At 38.6% G+C, this 22813-nt stretch overlaps 2 protein-coding genes across 2 annotated transcripts in view; one reads left to right on the forward strand and one right to left on the reverse strand.

Annotated features, from left to right (window-relative positions):
- The first annotated feature begins 88 nt into the window (after positions 1 to 88).
- On the forward strand, positions 89 to 7199 carry LOC145479999 (histamine H2 receptor-like). The gene is made up of 2 exons (XM_081458488.1): positions 89 to 3492; positions 6079 to 7199. Exon 2 carries the CDS (start codon positions 6081 to 6083, stop codon positions 7194 to 7196), a length of 1116 nt encoding a protein of 371 aa, XP_081314614.1. The 5' UTR covers positions 89 to 3492; positions 6079 to 6080; the 3' UTR covers positions 7197 to 7199.
- A 2424-nt stretch (positions 7200 to 9623) lies between these two features.
- The window catches only part of LOC145479958 (nuclear pore complex protein Nup107-like), a 37085-nt gene continuing 23895 nt past the window's right edge, over positions 9624 to 22813 (reverse strand). Inside the window, exons 20-42 of the mRNA XM_081458436.1 lie at positions 22163 to 22248; positions 20201 to 20260; positions 19581 to 19658; positions 19145 to 19212; positions 18986 to 19034; positions 18825 to 18894; positions 18617 to 18687; positions 18493 to 18537; positions 18364 to 18408; positions 17814 to 17910; positions 17623 to 17676; positions 16669 to 16721; positions 13489 to 13545; positions 12851 to 12953; positions 12491 to 12579; positions 11876 to 11947; positions 11625 to 11678; positions 11455 to 11529; positions 11277 to 11321; positions 11126 to 11194; positions 10566 to 10682; positions 10333 to 10383; positions 9624 to 9743 (exon numbers count right to left, since the gene is read on the reverse strand). Of these exons, the coding sequence (XP_081314562.1) occupies positions 9624 to 9743; positions 10333 to 10383; positions 10566 to 10682; positions 11126 to 11194; positions 11277 to 11321; positions 11455 to 11529; positions 11625 to 11678; positions 11876 to 11947; positions 12491 to 12579; positions 12851 to 12953; positions 13489 to 13545; positions 16669 to 16721; positions 17623 to 17676; positions 17814 to 17910; positions 18364 to 18408; positions 18493 to 18537; positions 18617 to 18687; positions 18825 to 18894; positions 18986 to 19034; positions 19145 to 19212; positions 19581 to 19658; positions 20201 to 20260; positions 22163 to 22248 (1628 nt within the window). The remainder of the gene's footprint in view (positions 9744 to 10332; positions 10384 to 10565; positions 10683 to 11125; positions 11195 to 11276; positions 11322 to 11454; positions 11530 to 11624; positions 11679 to 11875; positions 11948 to 12490; positions 12580 to 12850; positions 12954 to 13488; positions 13546 to 16668; positions 16722 to 17622; positions 17677 to 17813; positions 17911 to 18363; positions 18409 to 18492; positions 18538 to 18616; positions 18688 to 18824; positions 18895 to 18985; positions 19035 to 19144; positions 19213 to 19580; positions 19659 to 20200; positions 20261 to 22162; positions 22249 to 22813) is intronic.

Genomic DNA, 22813 nt, shown 5'->3' on the forward strand with positions numbered 1-22813 from the left:
GAACGCCTGGGACAGGCTACAACCTTGGTCAAAATAAAATGAGAAATACAATCAAACCTTCCCCGCCCCCCCCCCCCGTCCCCCACCACCACCACCCTCTCGAATCAATAATGAGCTCGCGCAAAAACCATTTTTTCTATCATTGAAATAGGGGGGGGGGGAGGACGGGTGGTCTTAATTTTTTATTGAAACTGACAAAAATTGAATCTTTGTCAGAATGAAATAAGAAATAAAACCACCCCTCCTGATGAATTCGCCCTACAACCAAAATGCAACCATCATAGATCATTGGAATGGGTATGAGTATGGCTGATGTATGTTGATAGTAGATTTTTCACCGTCATGATATCTTAATTTGGCACCATATTAAATTGCTTCTGTACTCATATCAGTTTCGATTTATCTTACCACCGAGCACCACAACGTACTGTGAGAGTAACAGCACACGACCCAAGAATCCAGACAACGTTTGTATTAATCGTCAGCATATTCATTCTTGATTGTCATATCCATTAAGAACACTAAAATTAATTTTTGATTTCCAATTTCAATTTCACACAATCAACATTTCGAAAATGTTGCCTGGATGATAATGATGATGATGATGAACATGATATTAAGTCTCTAACAAGGAAGTGTCTACCAAACAAAGTTCATAAGAATACTTATGGACTTCCGGGCGTCAAAATTAAGAAGACAGCTCACAGAATTCTTCTTTAGACCAGAAAATTAGAAGCCCTCTAGCCCTCGGTCGTTTTATTCACAGTGAAAACGTTTTCTTGAAGGACTTACAAGATAGTTCCTGAAGATAAAATGAGCTTAATTTAAATTTTAAATTCCTCTGTAATTCACTAACAGAATTTCTTCAATGCTTTCCACAAAAGCAATACTCCTAAGCCACTTGATTGACAATTCACAAGCCTTAACTTTCACGATCGTAGCACAATCGTTAGTATTTTGCTTTTCTCACTCGTCAATCTGTATTTTTTACCTTTTGTTCTACATACCCCAGCTTCTAGCCCACTGCCGAGCCATAGACTACAATTTGTCTCGTAAAAGCAAATTAATGACGAATTCTTAATAAAAGTACTATTTGACCTGAAGGAAAATCCCCCATCGCTATCGCTTCGGTCGTATGCCAGCATGACCCTTATTTATTTAGCTGTGGTTACTCGAACAGAATGTTGTTGTTTTTGCTGTCTTGCGGCAGGTGTTGTTTTACTGCTGTCGTTGTTGCCTTTTGATTGACATCAGCGTGAAGCATTTCGACTTATTGCCACTGTAAATGTCTTACGTGAACAATTATTAGGTCGCATTCGCCATTTCAACATCCCCCATAATACACCTTGTTTGCCCCCAAAATTCTGCATAACCTTTGTTTCCCATTTCTCCTGGGTATTAAAGTCGTCCCAAAAGAAACTGAAGACAATGCTTATGCAAAATTTTGGGGGTCAAGCAAGGTGTATTATGGGGATGTGGAAATGGCGAATTATCCTTTTTACTTCTCTCCACAAGGGCTAAGTACAGAGCTCCATCCCAAACGAATTATTGCAGGGAAATACACTAACTTGATCAACAAAATCCCTCTTCAGTTATCCCTACTAAAAGACATAAAATACATATTGCAAAAACTTCCGTTAATAAGGACATATTGATGGCTGACTAGACAGACTTTACATTGGAGAGAAAAAACAGCATGAAAACAAACAATGTTATATTGAGTTGCCCTGGAAACCAATGTTATTTAACATATAAATATTGAAACTCCCCCTAATTTTAGCTCAATAGTTAACGATGCCGATTACTGAAAAAAAAAAGACCTTAGCGGAACAAAACTTAGGCGAAATAAGTCTCTTGTTTGTTTAGCGTGAGCTTTATTGGCCATATGTTTCGCGACAAACGCGGCCGGTGTTAGCATCTCTTGTCTACTGTCACTGAAAAGGATGATTAAAGTTTGCTAATGAACCACAGAACAAACGACTGTTAACATTATATACTGCCGCTGTCGGCGTGAGAACAGCACACAAAACTAGATCAAAAGAGGCAAAACAGATCAGCATTATCGCACAAATTCGCCACTCCTAAACCTCCTGTTGCCATAAACCTTGCGGTGAGTCTTGTGGTGATGATCGTTTTATATTTATTTTGGAAAAGTGTCCTTAATTTATTCTTTCCTAAAGAGGGCAAGATACACATATATAAGAAACCACTGCCATTTATCTGTTTGCCGTGTTATGTTTAAGTGCAAAAAGGAAATGTCCATTATTCATTTATGCTGTTAAAATGAGATCTAGTAAAATGACAATGCGATTGTAATTCTTTGAAAATGGAGTTTGTCTCATAAATGTGCAAAAAAAAAACCCATCAACATTTGAATTTGTCGGTAAAATGTTTCAACGAATCTTCCGCACGGGACAAATTTAGAACTTTTTTCCACTTTCTCTTTGGTTTTACTATTGCTCGGAAACAACTTTTAGCCGAGACAATTATTACAGCTTAGGATTATTTTCCCTAAAAAAAGAGTGACATTTGAATTATAAGAGGAATTAATCAAGACTACGGAGGGGTTTAGCTTTTGATCAAAATAGATGCTTTTGTTTTCAGTTGTGAGCTGATAAAACCAAAATGACTGATTCTTTACTCTAGGACTTTCATCCTTTAACAGTCCAGGCGAAAACGCTTGGTTAAAAAATTACAGAGAAAAGCAAAAATTCCTAAAATATATTAAAGATTGGCAGAAAGTAAGGGTTTTTTAAGGCCGGTACAAAAAAAGCGTTCGTCCGTATTCAAAAACAAAACTTTCACTAAGATTTTAGAAGCAAATCTGTCTAGAGATCTTTCCATTGAAAACTGAGCAGGAAGGAATTATCTTCTCGATCGGATTTTCTCTGTTCGTGACCATGTTACCATAGTTACATATTCTTCACTTGTCAAACACAAGTCCATTTCGTGAAATTCGTTAATTACTTGTCTGGAGAGGTCATTTTTAGAGAAAATAGAAATAGTTTGTTCCTGTTCTGCGTCAAACGGACCTTGCTGTCGAGGTTGTAAAATCGACTCACATTATTGTGTACATGTAGAAAAACATTGAGATACTCACTTTTCGAGAAGGAATTGGAAACGGAAAATCAGCACTGTCGAGAGTAACTGATAATACCCACAGTGTGCCATCGCACGCAGCGTGCTACACAACACTGCTAACCAATGACAAAACAGCTCATCATTGCTTTTAAGAAGTTTATAGTGATTTAAGGAGTTTTGGTTTTCTGAAATTGCAGACATTAACAACAATAGGGCTGTTCTGATTGGAGTGTCTGACTTTATTTAGTTTGTGAATATCGTATGGAGGTTTTTTCGCTTTTAAATGTCAACAAAGTGTATTAGTGTTTTCATCAATTATCGGATGCTTTTACGTTGCAGCTGCCTCTGGATATCAAGCAAGTAGCGAACAAGGAGGAAGATTGAAGAAATATCTGCTTTCGCTTCTCTTCGGTAGGTGGTTTTGTAATTTAGCCCTACTCACTTGTATTGGTTTTGCCTGGTGTAAAAAAAAAAACATTGCTGCACCAGCTGTGCACGTTTCTACCTTTAAACAATGTTTACAGAAAACAACAATGACGGTGTGCGCGCATAAAACTTGAGAATTTTCAATTATCATGACTTGTTATGTTTTCAGCACCATTTCCACCAGCCAAGATAAGATTTTAAGTTTGTGGCTAATTCTTCGCCAATTGTTGCCTTTAATGAATTTTCCATTTCACTTGTAAACTAAAGTTGGATTTAATCAAGGGCAACAGAAAGGGCTTGTGAAACTGTTGCAATTACCTGAGCTTTGACCGTGCTATTCTGAATAGACACTGTTCAAAATTTCCTTCCTACTGAAGGGATCGTAGAATGAGAATTTTTTCACATTACTATTCAAAATGAGATTCTAAAGGCCTATGGAAATATCTTAGTAAATCACACCGTGCGAAAATAAATGAAAAGTAAATATGTGAAAACCACAATACTACGCGAGACATAATAATAAGTAAACAATATTGCACTTTATGATTTCAGAGCCTTGTTTGGCACGTTTTCTCTAGAAAAAACGTAAATGTGGCTCCTTATTTGTCGTCACTTGTGTTATAATGAAAAAAAAGATTTACCCAATACACAGTTTTGGCATAAAATGACAAGTTTAATCTCAAGCAAATTTTTATGTCTAGTAGCATAAGATACAAACGTAAACAAAGAAGTGACACAAAGATTTTACATTTGCTGAACCAATTTAAACATTTGCCACTCTGAATTATGGTCCAATTAACACAACGTGGTCATGCTTATCTTTTAAAAAAAATGGTGTTTGTACTCATGTGTAAATATACAGACACCCTTTTTCTAATTAACAGGATCGTTTTTATTTAACAAGTATTATTACTTTATTAATATTTTATCAACCTATCATTTTGTGAAGTGAAATTTAATTAATTAATCGGTCTAAATTTTGATGGGCTCATGTTTCTCCCATATACATTCAAAAAACGTCCACCATAAGAATCGTGTATGCAGAAAAACAATTCTCCTTTACTACAGAACAGAAATCAGTTTAGAAGACAGTAGCTGCAACACAGCTGTCTCCTTGGTCAGCGGTTAGGAGACGGAACTTATTTTATTTTTTTGGCCGCTGTTCAATAAACACAAAGGTTATGCAAATACCAGTGTCATAGATAGAAGATCTACTATTAACCTTACAACTTCTTATCTTACAAGTTCTTATCTTCCTGCGACTTACATCATCGAACGTTTGCTCATTTCACACCGTTATGGAGGTGACCTGCATCAGCGACTTGCAGCAACGGAGCAGTACTGAAAGCACGCGTCGCAATCGACAGCACGGAAAATTTGTGGTCCACATGTTCATTATTCTGAATCTTCAAGTCTTCCTAGTGGTTAAAAAAAGTAAATTTGCCTCCGGAGATAAAGCTGTTGGGTATAATTAATCAAAATTGTGCTTCACGAAGTATTGATGAATAATTCATCAAAATTAAACTGAAAGTTACGCTAGCTTCACGCAAACTTACCCGTTTAATAAAAACACTATTAGTTACAGTCAGTAGATAATGTTGTGCTCCAAACTCGTGGTTCTTATTTAACTTGGTTTGGAAAGAAAAGTGACATTTTCGTATCAACATCACACTTTCTCAATGAACTTCATTCGCCGCTTCTTTTGCCCCGAGCAATCCTAGTTTATTTCATTATTCAAAATCCTTTGTTTTTTAGTTTAAGCAGTGTTGCTAAATGATTACGTGAAAAGTATCTCTTTAGAAAACCCGAAATAAGAACACCTAGGACAAATGAATGAGTGAATGAATAAAAACATTGATTGAAGTTGACCGATCTTTCAAAACCACCTGGAAAATTTGGCAAGATAATAATCCCTTCCCAACCAATTCGCATGAGAATATTAAGTGCAAGAAAATGAAACAGCGCACATTGTACATGAATCAGCTGTTAAGCATTCGAGAAACTGAATATGTTCACCTTTATTAAATAAAGGTGCTATTGGCACACCAGGACCCAATATCTTAATGCCTTTTTGTGTACTTGAGAGTAGTAATTTCAAGGGTCAAAATCTATGAAAACTTATTTCGCGAACGTAGATTTAACAAAGGCGTCCGTTTAGCCACCTTAGTTGAAATCTTTTGTGCATCGTTTATCGCACATTAGGAAGCTTTGTTCGCGCGTAAATTACCCGTGGATGCAGTTTGGCACAATCATGCAAATTTAGAGCGAATCTATGTTGCAATGTTGTTAAGTTACCGGTTTCATTAGTTTCACATCGATGCGCTCTTTTTCACCAGTGAACCGACATGCTCTCTAGATTTCAGACTTGCGCCATTTGAGCTTTGCGGAATTGCGCGCATTTCCTCAAATTTCGAGATTCGACGAGTATATTTGGAGCAATATTCTAACAAAGAAGAACAGTTCCGTATCCTAGAAAAGTTATAAGCTTTAAAAACACAAAGATATTGTTTGTTTATCGCCTCGGATTTACATTTGTTAACATTTGGACTGTATCTTGTTGCGTTCAATCAGGAATGGATACAATGGTGAACCTTACAAACGCGACGTCAAGTGTATTGACAGAAGCTGGGCCATCATCCACCAGCAACATAAACCCGGGACCAACAAATATCGTGGCAGCTTTGTTCGTCGCACTGCAGATTGTAGTTGCTCTTGGCGGAAATTTCATCGTCATTGCAAGCTTTTACACATTCAGAGATCTTCGCACAAAATGCAACTTCTTCATTATCTCTCTAGCAATCAGCGATATTCTGGTGGCCTTGATCGCCATGCCGTTCTGGTTAACCCTCCAGCTGACCCAGAATAAATGGATTTACGACACGAGACTCAAACAATTTTGGGATTGTATGGATATTCTGTGTGGAACTGCGTCCATCATGAACCTGACGGCGGTGAGTTTTGACCGCCAGTTGGCGATCACGTCGCCGTTCACATATGTTAAAATCCTGACAACTCGGCGCGCTATTTGTATCATATGCTTCGTATGGTGCTACGCTGCAGCCATTTCATCCTCGGTGCTAATCCAAAGCCCTAGACACAACTGGCCATATCCCAGTTATCTATGGTTCGTATCCATTGCGAGTTTCTTTCTACCTTTAGTTATAATGCTGGTTATGTACGCTCGGATTTACCTTGTGGCACGGTACCAGGCTAGGCGCATCGGAAGAAACTACGCAACAGATATTAAAGCCGCAAAGACAATAGCAGTTGTGATCGGAGGATTTGTAATCTGTTGGCTCCCGTTCTTCATAGTCGTTCTGTCGTTCGCAAATCGAGTGAACTTTGGGCTCACTTTTCTTAACGTAGCCAAGTGGCTAGAATACTTAAACAGCTGTCTGAACCCTGTTATTTACACTTGTTTAAACCGAACTTACAGAAACGCGTTTAAAAAACTGTTTCGCCGCTGCCGCTCAAAAATCAAAAGAGATCACAGAGAACACTCAAGCGGCAATACCTTGCTGACAATGGGCGAGACAAAAGCGCCGATGACACCTGAGGAACGCGAAAGCTTATATACTCAAAACGGGCCTAAAAGCCCAAACCATGAGGGCCACGAGGACCTAAATGAAAACATTCCACTCAAAGAAAACCTCACCGATTCAAAAGTGCTGACAAACTGTAATAAATAAAACAATGTACTAGACCCATTCAGCCCCTAGAAACTCTGCATTTTTAAAGTATCATGTACAAGACTATGATCCGAGTAACATCCATCAGTTAAAAGGAAACTTAAGCGACGTCAAGACTCTAAGAGACAAATAATGAAAACAAAACAGAAATAAGGAAAGTATGAAAGTGTGCTTCAAATAACAAATATTACAACACCTTATCCAGAAACGGTTGAAAACAAAAAGAATTCAGCATAGTTCGGTCGAGAGCTTTGAACAAATTTATTAAAGAGTCATGACCTTTTGACGGCGGAGAATAATAAAGATGTCGGAAAAAGTCAGTCAAATATTTTGAACTATAAAGTAATGTTTATCGTTCGATATTCGTAAATACCTCCAGGGTAAACAAAGTTAAGTGTAAACTCAAAGTATTTGTAGAATTTTTAAGACATGCCTAAATTTCAGAAACATGTGTATCATTAAAGAGTTAGTATGACTGGTTTGAAATGCTTGGTGGAGAAAGCCGGCTGCATGGAACAGAAAGATTGAACTATAAATAGGACAAAAATATGACAGATCATCCAAATTAAAACTTAATCTACAAACAAATTAAAGTTCATGTGTAACTTAGACGTGTTCAAATTAGCAAAGACGTATAAGGGAAAAGAAAGACGTGTTCAATTGCACATACTGATATAATTTACAGCTTAAAAACCCTAAAACGGAATGAAAGCAAGTTCGGTTGATACACTTTCTTATCTCATAAGTTGACTGAATTCAATTTTGTTTTGTTCCTCTATCATTATGGGCACATTATGGGCACATTAAAACGCAGTTGTATTTGTTTACCCAAGTTCTCAGCCAAATTGAATTGCATAGCATTCAAAAGATCTCACAGAAACTACACTAAAACAGTTAATGCAATGTTAAATGAACGATCACAAGGTCGTACTGGAATAAGCGGATTTTTAAACTAGGTGACATTTTCGACCCTGATGACAAAGATTCGATAAACAGTTCAGTAAGTGGTGAGTTAGCAGGGATGAATAGAAATTTCTCGAGTGATTTCAACTGTTGATAATAGTGGCCAAGTTTACTGGCAGATTTATCACTTCATAACTTCATAACTTAATTCGCCAAAACAGGCAAGGTAAATACCAGAAAAAGGACCCTGTGATCAACTACTACAACAGATTTTTTAGATCGTCCATGAAAATTCAAGATAACAAGCAAAACTACAGAGCTATTTAGCACGGACGTGTGGAATGTTCAAATTGTACTCAAATATAAGCAAGCACAGCCTCTACTTTCACTGACTGAACAAGAAAGGAGAATTAAAACATGAGACAGCCGTTTCTTCCTAGAGGATCACACGTTACTTGTTCTAATCAGTTGACCTCGACACCTTGTCAAACTGTGATTAATAACTTCATATATTTCCCCGTCATAACCAGAGCGTTTGTTTATATGTATATCTTCCGTTCAGTTCATAGCCTGTGGCACTCAGCAGGGTTTGACGCGCTTCGCTGCTTGCTTTGTGGCATGCCGAAACCCATAAATGGCAATGACGGATGGAGGGCGCGAGGGCAACATAGAAATACGCCTACCCAAGCTGACGGGGAATGTTGGCTACGTTCCTGTTGCCTCAAACAGAGCTTGCCTGTTTACGAGTCATAAAAAAAAAGATAACACCATCATTGCATGTTTTACATATTTGTCTCTTTGGACAATATGGGTCACGAAAGCAGAGAACTAGAAATTATCAGAAAGTCAATGTATTGGTGCAGCGCAATCAAAGACATATTAAGATTTGAAAATGATCAGCAAAAATAATATTTTGGTATCAAATAAGGTAAGGTACCCGTAAACAGGCTTCTTACTTTGGCCGCAAAGAGCGAAAAAAAAAAAAAAAAAAACTTCGGCATGCACGAGGAGCCAGCCGAGCGCGGACTGGGGAGAAGGTTCTCGAAGCGAGATCTTTCTCCCCCAGATCGCACTCAGGTCGTTAGCCTCGCCGAATGTTTCTTCAGTGCTCCGACACGGGGCCTGTATATCGGTCTGATTCACGAAGAAAAATAACACTATTGAAATGGTAAGCTATGCACCTTATGCTAAAAACCACAAGGAACAGTCACATCATGCCAGGCAAACACCATTGATTTTAGCGTCTTCATATTTGAAATTTGAGAGAAAATAGAGAACTTCACTAAATTAAGTGGAATAAGTTTCTTTAAATCAGATCGTCCATCTTAGTCACATATGACAACGTTAAGAGGAACGTTCAGAACAAAAGTAATTCCTCAACATTTTTTTGTACAAAATAAGTACGAGTCGACATACCCAGGAAATCTGTAACCACTACAGCTTCATAGTGCATTGTCACTCTCTACTCGTCATCGAATGTTTACTTTCTCAGTGTTCCTTTACAATACACGACAGTTTATTTGTTCACTTGTTACTTTGTGCCGGCATTTCATAGCCGAGAGGATCCAGATTATTTCCCAGCAATGCTAACGATGTTTCCCTGAATAGCGATAGCATCTTCTGTAGCTCGTCTTTCCTGAATACCTGGCAAAAAAATAAATGTATAATTGAGCCCAATAGCACATACATGGATGAAAAGGTTAAAGAGAGCATGAAGAGATACAGATCTTATACCTAACGTAATCCCTCTCAAGCTATATTAAGACATGGTACCCAGTTCATCCGCGGACACTGTTATCACCCACGTTGCGTGGATGTTTTCGCGGGGGATGAAAATGCGTGTAAAGCCAATCGAACTGTCCACATGAGAAAACTTTGGGTCATACGAATGGTTATTTCTGGACCCTGCTGGGATTTCCGAACCCTGGAGTGACTAAAAATAGCTTGAGAGGGATTACCTTGAGAATAATGTCTATATATGGGTGATAAACCCACTTACCCAACATCACATAAGCTGTAAATAAAACTCAGACTGCATTTAAGATGTTACGTCGTCATCCTCACTGATACTATTTTTCGGAGTAATGACCGACTGAGCCCGCGATCTTATTAACATTATAACGCGAGGAGACAGCTTTGGTATGTTCGTAAATACTCGCACAATTTTCTGATAGGTCAACAACCAGAAACCATTCTGGAGTTTTTATGAGGGTCACAGGAGGGATGATCTTACCTCATAAAGCTGGTATTGTTCTGAGGTAATAACATCAGCGAGTTGCAAACACTGCAACAGAAATCACAGTCAAAAGTTATCTCAAAAACCCTCACACAACTCAGAGTACTGGACTGTAAAAAACACTAATCTCCTTTATCGGAGCTAACCGTCCTTTTCAGCTTGCAGCTCAAGTATCTCTAAGAAAAAATAAACCAAGAGCGACTATTTAACACGCAGGATTTGTCGCTAACCTGTTTGTACTGTCGTGTTGAGTGAAGCACGTTATGAAGCAGGTAACAGACGAGTGGAATGCAAAGCTGTCTTAGCAACTCTAGTTGATGAGTGCGGTTTGAATCTTCCTCGTCGTCCTAAAACCAAACAAAATAGGCACCTTTAGTTCAGAACGATTTTTGAATTTCAAACCAGTGAAGTTTCCAGAACCCTCGCTCTTCATGTTGGTTTTAGGTAGAGAGGGTAGCTCATGGCATGAGATGGGTATGTGACGTGATAATGTAGAGCCTTCAAAGTAGAATTGAAAAGTCGTACTCGTACACAAGTCTGATCTCCACTAATGCTAATTCTTTCAATCATTAGGTCGACATCAGATCATTAGTTCTCTTAAAAATGAAAGGAGAATTGCCTTGTTCGTCATTGCAATCAACCCGGGATTAACATATAAACCGAGACAGTTTATCTCAGTATACCCAAAATACTACGAAAGTTCAGATTTGGTGAAAATCAGAAATGAAAAAAATGAAGCAAGCGTTATCAGTCAAACCCCATAGTGCGAACATAAACAGCATACTCTTACCGCTCTGTGATCTACCATCCAGCCTCCATCAGGGAATAGAAGAACGTTGTAAATTTTTTCCACTGTGGCCTAAACAGCAAATAAAATACGTTACATATTTCAAAATGAGTAAATCGACAAACAATATAAACATCATGTCCAACTCTTTTACCTTTGTATGAATGTCAAGTGAGTTCTTCCATCTTCCAAATTCCACCTGCAGTATGCAATGATCAGTCAAAAAATCAACCAGTCAGTTACATTTGTACGGCAAGCACAGTGATCAGTAATCCCACCCTTCAAAAACGCCACCAACATCTGGACGCATTGTATTAAAGGGTGAACGTTACCTCGTACTGTTTAAGCTGCTGCTCGTATGCCACCTTCTCCGTGAAATTAGCGTGACCTTCGTGGCGTGGCTTTGGCTACGACAGAAAAGAATAAGAATAGTAGTAGCCCTGTCTAAAGGCTGCAGGAACAAATGCACCAGCAGACATCAAAAGTAACAGGTTTGACTTACTGGGACGCTGTGATGAAAATGCTGAAACCAATCATTAAATGCATCCAGTGCCTCCTGCATAATAAATTGGTAACGAAAACAGTAAATAAAACCATCATCGATAACAATTATCTGTTACGACTAGCACATAATGAGTAACACATTGGAACCAGAAACCCCAATCTGATCCTTTAAACCGATCAATGTAATACACTTACCAAAAGCATGAAAATCTATTGGTAAGATTACAGAGGATGGCAGAATTGACTTACCAAGTAAGCTTTGATGCACAGATATTCACGTATGGCATTGTCATCACCAGCAGGTAACGCGCTAGTTCCACCCTGTCAAATGTTCACAAACAACAAACCTAAGAAACACTAAGCTCACTGGGTCAGGAACGTTCCACCTTAAGCTTGCGTTTTCCAATGGCTGCAAGCCAGCAACTTTGTAGAGAGGTCTGGGGAGATACACATCTGATTATCTATAACATATGCGCTGAGTAGAAATCAGGTACATTTTTCAAACATGATACGGAGGTATTGTGGTGAGATTGTTTCAATGGTTGACCTGGATGATATATTTTTAAATGTTAACTGTAATCTCAACTTTCATTTGTAAATGTAGGGGTGAAGGGAAGGGGGGGTGGGGGGGAAGAGGGCAACCCTCTACGTCTCAGTCCCTAAGGTGGAGCCAGTCTCTCAGGTGGAACCCTGCACCCTGTTAAACGAGAATTAGAACAATTTTTCACTTAATGAAAATCAAGACAAAATTGTGCGTGTGATTGACAGACCTAATTCCCTACTGAGAAGAAACCACTGGAAGAGCTAATTAAAAAATTAACGATAACGATCCCAAAGTAAAAGCAGAGAAAGCAGAGTACTGACCCTAACTTGCCACTCTTTATGAATCACGTGAATGGAGTCAGCTGGAACCCTCTGAAAAACTTCACGTGCTGCGGCGTGCTTTCTCGTGGCTATTCAAATAAATGAATAGCACGAACATCAATAGACAATTCAAAGATTAAAGATTTCACCAAAGATACCACAACCTTGTCAATTTAGCTTAACTAAACCTTGATTAAAAGGATCTTCGAGATAGAAAACTATCTCTCAGGGTAATAATACGAAGTCACAAATGCAGGGCAAATTTACTCTCAGTGATCGAAGCCAATGTTAATAAAGTTCTTCCAACTTGTGCAATGTACAATAAGTTATGTATGGTGACGTCAGAGGGTTTCAACTCACCAATAAAGCAGCGCATGATGGCGTTACTTTGTTTCAAAGCTTCACTTCGCTGGGATGGATCAAACACCAGCCATTCAATGGCTTCTATCTTTTTGCGGTCCTCCTACAGAAGAAAAAGTGTCGTACATGTGGGACAGGTTCCCTTTCGTACTGTTAAAACCTTACAAGTCAGCTTGTCATCTCATCCACTATGATGCTAAGCAATAGCCGCGAACTAAGTCATTCCTTTTGACCTCTGGAGCGAGGAAACTCTCTCGATTGATAAAAACAATCAATGGCCGCGGGGTATAAAAACTACATCATATGAATTCGCGGCAATACACGGACCGTAAAATAAAAGATAAAACTAACATCTACGTCAGTACTAAAATGTAAACTTATGTTCACTTGTGAGTAAACTTGTGAGTTTGTTTGACTACACAGAGTAGGCATGTACAGCTACAGAAAATGGCCACACTTTGCGACAGATGGCCAGTTCCATATCCTCTGGGACTGCTCGAGAAAAAGCTGTCCAGATCCTAATACTACGACTTCAGCCATTTGTTTAACCAGCACAATGTCGAAAATATCCTGTCCAGAAGACACGACAATATTTGAAACAACACACTAAAGAATCAAAGACATCTGCACTGACTCACATTTGAAGTAGCAGCCTCCAGAGCAGGTGATGTGTCTCTGTCTACCTTAAAATCATCCTAAAGTGAATGACAAAACAAATGCTCTAGCAAATGGAATTGCAATTTACAATGCTCACATCTGCAAAGATTTGTACATTTGTGCGAAACAGTTCGACAAATATCTGAAGTGTGGAATAGCGCACAGACCTAAAACTTGGAAAAAATTTCTTCTTTATTTATCTTCTATGGGATCACTTCATCCACCTAATGATTTTGATTTGTTTTTATTTCGTGACAGTGAAAACGACCTACTGACTTTCAACACCAGTTTTACAAAAATCAAGAGTTCGGAAATCGAGCGTTCAATTGAGTTCCATTAACCAATTTTTTCTGTGCGAGTTCGATATCGTTGGATAGCCGAACTTTATCGAACTCAATCCACGGACTGGGTTCGATTAGTTCGTTTGAAATTCAGTTTAATTGGGTTCGATTGACTATGTCGGGATCATTGCGGGGTTTTTTTTTTTTGGGGGGGGGGGGGGGGACGAGGAAAGGCATCTTTCTGGGCGAGTGTAAATATCACGGGGCGTGTGCATTTTGAGTCACTCTCTCGAATGGCGAGTGTTGTTAGAATTTAGTTTCAACACAGTAATAACAAGAATTTTCGTATTTCATTATAAATACAGTAGAACCTCGGTAACTCGAACTCTGAAGAGAAACGAAAAACAGATCGAGTTAGCGGGGCTTCGAGTTATCGGGGTCGATGGTACATCCAACTTGCCATGTTGATAATTGATAGTCTGCTGATTTTTCAGCACTTCAGTATACAGTGACAGCTAAAGGCACCGCATCCAGTAAGATTGGGAAATGACTGTCAAATATGTGAACGGTCGGTTGCGCTAATTAAAATGAAATTGTTGTGGTGTTAGTTTTGAGTGTTTTTACCGATTACATGAACCAGAATTCGAGTTATCGGGGTAAATTTTTATCAAGGGTAACGAAACTTAGTTCGAGTAAGCGGGGAATTCGAGTTATCCGAGTTCGAGTTACCGGGGTTCTACTGTAATTCATCAGTTCTCAGTGGCAATTAAATAAGTATATAATTAAATTTATTTGTCACAATTTTTGTCAGGTTTTGGTGTTTGAGAACACGGTGGTTTCTGTGAAATGATGGTCTAAACCTCAAATCATTCACTAGCAAAATTGCCGTACCCAAATTCGCTATTAGCCAATCAGAAGCTGTGTCTACTGTCCTGATATCTTGCGATATCAAGCGATTAGTCACTTTATTAAATCCATTTTGAAATCACTGGTTATCCTTGCAATCTGATTGGCTCTCAGTGGTGCGATTTATTCACGAATCGCATTATTTTTTGCTCTAAATCGCAACTTTTTCTCAGCCAATGAGAATGGGACAGTAAAACAAAACAACCAATCAGATTTCAAGATTGGTTTAAAGTAATCAATAAAATTTCAGGAAAATGAAAGGCAAAAAGCCATTGTGTGGAGAATTTTGCAACTAGTATTGCCAGAACTTTGTTGTTATTGTAGTTTTTTTCCAAAAAAAATTGACGAATTTAATTAATTACAGTTTCTGAATGACGATTATGAGCTCCCTCAGGCTGAAGACCTACTTTAATGGAAACTTCCAACTTTCAGTGTCCATTTTGACGAATATTTTGGCGATTTCTCTTGAACATCTGCTCAAGATCCGTATGATACCGAGTCCAGTAAAATATAAACAAACGAAAACCACACAACGCCAAATTGAGAGCCATCTCAAGAAGGTAGATGTTTCCAGGTTTCCGGTAGTTTAAACGAAGCAACAAAAGAGCTCAACTCTGTCGCTGTGAATAAACATAGTCAAAATACACCACACTGCACAAAATAGTGAATGAACAAACGTCTTAGGAAGCCCGTGCCAGTCCCGCCATCTTGGAAATATCTTAAAACAAATGACGCCGCAAGAACTTGACAAGGTCCTGAGTACTGAGTCCTACGCCGAGGTCACAAAAAGAAACGGAGATGATAACGAGCTCGACTCCCTTAAAATCATGCCATTGAACGGTATTTAAAAGGAAAAAAAAACGCACTATCCACTGGGCATCGTACACTCGAGGGAGTTTCACAACTCAAAAGAAATCGATCGCAGAATTACACAGGATATGCACCTTCAAATTTCTTCTCCAAAGACAATGAAAAGTCTCAGCCTCAACCACAGAAGAAAGGAAGGCCTTCCATAATTGATTCAGGCGACGAGAATTGAACTTTTATACCTGAAGTAGACTATTTTCGTTCTGACTTCAGAACTGCTTGTTTCTTTGTCATGCTCGAATGAGTTTTCGTCACATGACATCGTTTTGCATACTAAATGAGACGTAAAGGCGTTTCCGGTTCCGCTTTTTTTAACAAACCGGCTACTGGAACAATACACTAAAAATCTAAAAAAAAAATTGTGCGATTTCAAAATGGATCTAATAAAGTGGCAATTGAACTTCGGGTCGTGCAGTTTTGGTCTGAAATCATACTTGTGATTTGAAATCACGCGTATGATTTCAGACCAAATTGCACTCCACTCGGTTCAATTACCATTATGAACTGATATGACTACGATATCATGACCACTGGGCCGAATTTGGAGGCGATACTTATCGTACCCTTTCTAGTATGCTTCGGCGGCATTTCGTTTGGTCTAGCCAAAATACGAACCTTGGCTCGACCAAACTCGCCTGATATGCCGCCGAAGCGTACAAAAAAGGTACAATTAGGTATAAATAGAGTCCGGCAAACTAATAAATATATGATCAACACTTGATGTGCAGTGTCTGTACTATGTAAGGCTGGTACCATATTCCATATGATTCCTTATGGTTGCGATCATTTGGAAACAACTCTTCAGCGATCGTTATTATCCTGTGGAAACCATCCTCCGTGGATTGTAGCAGTGGTTGCAATGAAAAAAAAAAAAAATGCCAGAATGCAGTACGTCGTTGTTTGATCCAGATCACCTCGGGCATTTTTTTTTTATTCCGTATTGATCGTGGCGATCATATGGAAATTAAACTGGTAGTCGCTCAATTTTTTTTCGCAGCGATTACATAAAAGCGACAAATTTAGAGATGTCTCTCTATACTCTCTCCTCTACAGGTAATAAAGTAGATTCCTGACTGAACCTGACGTAAATGATCTGACATTTTTTACCTTTCCTCTGATACTCTCCACGACTGTCTTGGTTATCAATGGAACATCAAGACCTGTACAAAAACAGCAACAACCACTTATATAGTCATCATATTATGCATTCAATCTACCCTCGGTTAGTTATTGATGTACTACAGAACTCTCTTGGCTAATAGTTACTACCAATTAATGGCTAATATGTAAAAGAAAGAAAAAGGATGACAAAACAAGCCATAAGGATGGTCCTTAGAAAGGTTAGAGCCCCATACAGGAAACACCTCCTGTACTAAATATGACATCTATTGAGTACATACATCACGAAAGTCACAATGTCCTTAGAAAATCTCCATATTAAAAAGGAAACTATTAAATATATAAAAACATGTATACGTCATCTAAGTCACAAGTTCTTTAGAAAATCTCTACATTTGAAATAACTTCATTTCAATTTAGTCGTTCTAGTTGAGTCTTCTTTAAGGAGTGGTCATCATTACATCTAAAATTTTAACGGCCAGTCTCGGCCGAGTAGAAATTCATATACGGAGCTTTGCGTAAGATTGAAACATAAAAAAAGCATCTGTTTTCAAGCGAAGGTATATTTATGTTTCTTGACGCGTAAAGAAACCAAACGACTGATCCGTACTTCAGCTTTGACTTAACCAGAGCGCAATAAATGCCTTCAAAAAAGAGAAAAAACTCAAGCCATTTTTTGGCGGAAAAAACACGTTGATAATTTGCTGTAACCAATTCAAACGACAAGCGCCTTAAATAATTTGTACCTACAGCACGGTTACCCAGTAACTCTTGACAGTGGCATCGAAGAGAAAGGCTTTCGCTATAAATTTTTAATACTATGAACACATACAGTCATACAGTCATGTTCATACATCAAGAAGAACATATTCAACCTTCGCTGTTCCTGGTGAAACATAGATCCAACAATGAAAACATACATAGTAAGGTTAATACACATACCAGCGCTGCTCGCTAACTCCAGACATTTCTGCCTCTGTTTCATGTCAACTATATCTAAAAGACAATATTTTAATACGTTTGGTTCGTTGAGTCGTGTGCTCGTATGATGATTAGAAAAATATAATTCAATATTCAAGGTAACGTTTTTTTTAAAAAAAAAAATCAGTTTTCAAAAACCAAACAACAATTACCTTCCAAAAAATATGCATAGGTTTCTGTTTGGATTTCTGGAGGAAGAGTAGCGGTGTACGTCGCCACAAGGTCAGTTTGTTTCTCGTCAATCAAAGCCTAAAAGACAACATTAACAAACTTTCACTGAACGACGCAAGCTCTGGTGGACAGTATGCTGTGATTTTGTACAGAAACATTTTCCTTGCATTGTTTTGCAAAAGGATATAGGTATTATGCAAACACTTGTAAAGGTTTGGGAGAACCAGCAACAGTCGTTAGCGCAGCATTCATTCCAATCCTGCTTCTGTAAACTACGCAATAATCAAGGAAGCTCACAAGCCCTGTGAGCAAAAACAATGTACATTTACCAGGCTAAGAATGAACCTTTATCTTCGATAAATCGAAAGGACATGTATAAATTCATTTGGTTTGAAAAATGTACACTAAACTGCTAAGGGAAAACAACAATGGACTAGCTTATACATCAGGCTGGACGTAGAGTGGAGTAGGTTTTACGTGAAGGGTGAGCAAAATATCCAGTTAAGGACACCAAGTAGAAGAAGTACGTACCTGGACATAAGCTTTTAAGATGGAAACGCACTGCTCCAGATCAGTCTGTTGCAAAACAGCAAAATAAATGAAAAAAACACAAGCAACGTAACTACTGATGAAACACAGTTATTACGTGAAAACACCTACCTCTGATTCAATTCCAGCTGATCTCAGAAACAAAACTAGATGAGCCTAAAATAGAACAAAGAATAAAAAACTTTAGCTCGGTGTATGCAGTGTAAAAGTTTGATCAACTAATTAATCAACTTACCATGAAACGTAATATCTGAGTACGTGGTTTATCTTCCTTTTCCAGCCAGCTGTGCATATTTTCTATCAAACCTGAATCATACAAAACAAAAAGCATATCATGTGACCATTACGTGCAAAAGACAAACACTCCACTACAGTAGCACGTAGACGATAATGTGGTGAAACATTATCCTACAAGGAGTTACAAGTTATAAAAGCGTACTCACCATTTGTATCGTTAAGTATGATATGCTTCTGCATGACATGATGGAATTCCTTTGCTTGATGTCTGATGGACTAATGAAAACAGGCGCAACGAAAACCATCAAACATATCTTCACCAAGGTCTTATTGCACAAACAATTGTGAACAAATAAATCAGGCATACCTCTTTTGGACAAGCCTGAAGTTCTTCGAATATTTTCTCTGGATTCAACCTAATTTATTGACACAAGAAATACGATGTAAACAAAGTTGCAATGTTAGTATTGTAACCAGCAGTGGAGAGTGATGAACTCATACAAACACACAAGACTATTATACTTACGTCTGATCCCAGAAAAGAGACGGTAAATTCTCCATTTCTCTGTCAGGCCTAGGATGGAGGCGTATTTCCTACAATAAACACAAACACATTTGACTTTGGTTCCTTCGCAACTGACACAGTGCAGAGCATAAGGGTAAGTTGGTAAATACACATTCGTTTTTAGCACAGTACAGAGTATTCCGTGTGGTTCATACAATTGTTAGACTTCACGTTCCACATGAACTGATCAGGTACAGTGTGAAGTGTGGTAACATTGTTATTACAGGTGACAATGGCAACTGGATTAAAACATCCATTTAATCCATGTGACAGACCCCTTATACGGCTCAGTGATGACCAAGAGTTTTGTTCTTTTCCAATAGATCTGAAAAGCCTTTACTTCCAAAACAGAGAACATTTACGAAGCAAAAAATTCTACGAAAAAGTCGAAATTTACCTGCTCCACCCTGACGTCAACCATAACTCTATAAAATGCCCACAAGTGATCTTCCCATGATGTACACACTTGAAGAATCTGGAAATAAAATAGAACGTGAATCCCTCAATTTGTCACCAAGTGTCTTACATAACATGCAACCAAACCCAGTGAATGTCATCACAGAGTTTTCAGACATGTAGTATCTGGCCTGGTTCACAACCTCGATGCTATGATAATCTTGTTAACATGTTTTTGATTCAGCAATGAAAAAGTTAATCATACGAGAGACACAAACTGGCTGAAATAAAACAGACGGACTGATTGTAGTACTGTCTAACGCATGCTGTGATCAGTTTAAATTGTTATTTATTCAGTTGAAATTTAGACTACGAGTAGTCCCTCTTTCGCTTAGTCCGTCGTGCGTGATGCAAAAGAAAACCGCGAGACAAAAATGGCCGCGCGAAATCCTGGAGGCGAGGAGCGCACTCCTCGCCCCCAGGATTTCGCGCGGTCATTTTTTCTCGCGGTTTTCTTTCGCGTTACGCACGACGGACTAAGCGAAAGAGGGACTACTCGTAGTCTAGTTGAAACTGGAATACACAGGGTTAATAAATAACTCATGTCAAACTACTGGTTACCTGGCTCAGGTTGCCACTGAGTGCAGCATAAATAGCTCTTTCATACACACTAAATTTGTTCTGATGAATAAACCAAAACCATATCATTACAAAATTGTATGACTTTTTTTTACAAAGATGGTACTGTGTCAAGAGGTTGTGTCAACAAACTGGAGTATGGAGCAACTGACCACAAACAAGGAAGAAGTGTGGCCGAGTGGTTAGGGCGCCAGACTTGAAATCCGGAGCTCACGGGTTCAAGTTCCGCTCTGACCACTTAGCTGGAATTGTTTCTCGGTAGACCCTAGTTCAACTCCTTGGTCTGCCTCCCGCTAGTTGAGATATTTAAGCCTATTATGTTTAGTTGATAAATTTGTTTATTATATAGCTAGCTCCGCGAGCGGGCGAGATGAATCAAATCCTGCGCTGTGATTGGCTACCCGAGCGGGCAAGATGGAGCTATCTTGCCCGCTCAGGACTACCCGCCGTGTCCCGCGAGAAAAATTTCCCCGAAAGCAATAAAATAAATCCTTTATTGACCAAGCTTGTTCGGCCAAGATGGCTGGATATTGGCCTCGTTCTGTTTTTGCGAGTTTATCGACCTCGACTCCGTCTCGGTCCATGAACTCGCAAAAAAAGAACTTGGCCAATATCCAGCCATCTTGACCTCACACTTGGTCAATAACCCATATTTATTTTTTTTCTCAAGCATCTGAGCGGGCCGGATTCTTAAATCCTCGAATTTGACTGGCTAATCATACGCACGTGACCGGTCCAGCTTTTTACGATACGGCCCACAGGCCGGATTTTTTCTTCGCAGCCTAAATCTCACTCCTAAAAGTCGGTGGTCATCGTCAATCTTTTGCCTTTTTTACACGTCCATCGACGATTAGTCAACGCAAGTTTATCTCTGTTCACTTTAAAATGGCAAGGAAAGTCACTGTAAGTAAATTCAATTGAGTGTTTTGAAGTTTGTGAGAGTTTGCTTGGTTGTTTGCAGCTTGGCGCTGTAATGGCGCGTAATCCTGTGTTTCACTCGCCATAAAATTTGAGTCAATTTCAATCGAGTTTACCTCTCTGATCGTTGCTGTATTTAGGAGAATTTCTGTGGAATACACTTAACGAATTTCCTCGCTTTCTGCTATACAATTTACGGTACAAAAGTCTGATTTCAAGTGATTTTAAAAGCAACGACTGACAGAAATTGTTTTATAGTAAAACTTCAAACTTCGCACGAAATTTCACTCCGCAAAAACAATTTTGGAGAACTTAACTGGCGAAATAAATGCAACTAACACAAAGTAATTCGAAAAAAATCTGTTCTTTAATACATCTTTCTTTGTCTACTATCTGAGTTACTCGCTCGTTGCCGAGATTTTTTTACAAATCGTTAGTAGACGGCGCCGAAGCCGATTCAATGACAAGAGTTGCGTTAACAAACCCATTTGTAATCTGTAAAACCAATTCACTGCAGGAGAAAAAAAATAAACATGTTATTCGCCGGCTTACGGTCGGTCCGTACGGTGAAAAACTGTGACCGAGGTCTTCAAAATGCTGCCCTCGGCCACAGTTTTTCACCATACGGACCTCCCAGCCGGCAAATAACATATATTTCTTTCCGTTTAAGTGGCATGCCTGTGAACTAGCTAGTTGTAGCTAAGTGCATTGACCACTATAAACAACAACATTTGAACACGATATTTTTTTCTCAAGATTGTGAAAGTAACAAAATAAAGATGCTTTTGATATCCAACCCTAAGCTTTCCTATCTTACTCCTCCAATATGTTCATGAAGTAATTATTATGTAAAAGTAGGTGGGCTTGAAGTAGCATACATAAATATAACAATTGCAAACCGTTTGGTACCTGCATTTCTCACAAAAAACGTTCATACCCAGACTTACTTTTCTGCTCTGCGATACAAGGGGAACACCTAAAGTTCATTGTATATGGTAAAGTTCGTTCAGATGTTGGAAATTATACCTCTTGGGACATTTTCCAGCAAGCTGCTTTCCACACATCTCTGAATGGGTTTCCTTCAGTGGCTGTGAGAGTTTCATTGTTGGAAACTGGAAAAAATAAATACTAATATCTGGTCACAGAGATACCATGTGCATGTTGCCTGCTTACTAGGTATTACAGTTTCACAATTAAAGTCAAAACGTAAAATAGATACAGTGCTATGAAAAACAAAAACACTCAGCTATGTTAATTATTTCGAGTTTTTGAATAGCATATTATGCAACTGGGAATCCTTATGTGATATAAGGCCAGATTGCCAGGTGCCATCATTATGATGCTAGTGGGACTTCAAACGCGATTTTTGACGAGTTAGCCGAAAGGTCTCTGATGAGCCAAGGAACGAAACATACGTATGTCAGGCTTGCCATAATAAGCCATTGTAAAATTCTTGCACTTTTTTCAAAGAAAAAGTTATTTGGAAAATTAATGAAACATTTTGAAGGTACAAAAAAAAAGTCTTCGTCAGTAAATGTATTCTTCATTGTCCATGTTGAAGTCCTAACACTCATTCATCTTCTTTAAAAGTAAAAGAGTTCATGTTGTCCCCTCCTAAAATATAAACCATTGGAGAAACTGAAAACGAGAAAACAGATAGGATTGTAGTAAGATAGT

Source organism: Orbicella franksi, chromosome 2, assembly GCF_964199315.1.
Source record: "Orbicella franksi chromosome 2, jaOrbFran1.1, whole genome shotgun sequence".
NCBI classification, from domain to species: domain Eukaryota; kingdom Metazoa; phylum Cnidaria; class Anthozoa; order Scleractinia; family Merulinidae; genus Orbicella; species Orbicella franksi.

Excerpts from the sequence above, each read along its gene's own strand:
- LOC145479999 (XM_081458488.1), top strand. The coding sequence starts at position 6,081 with ATGGATACAATGGTGAACCTTACAAACGCGACGTCAAGTGTATTGACA.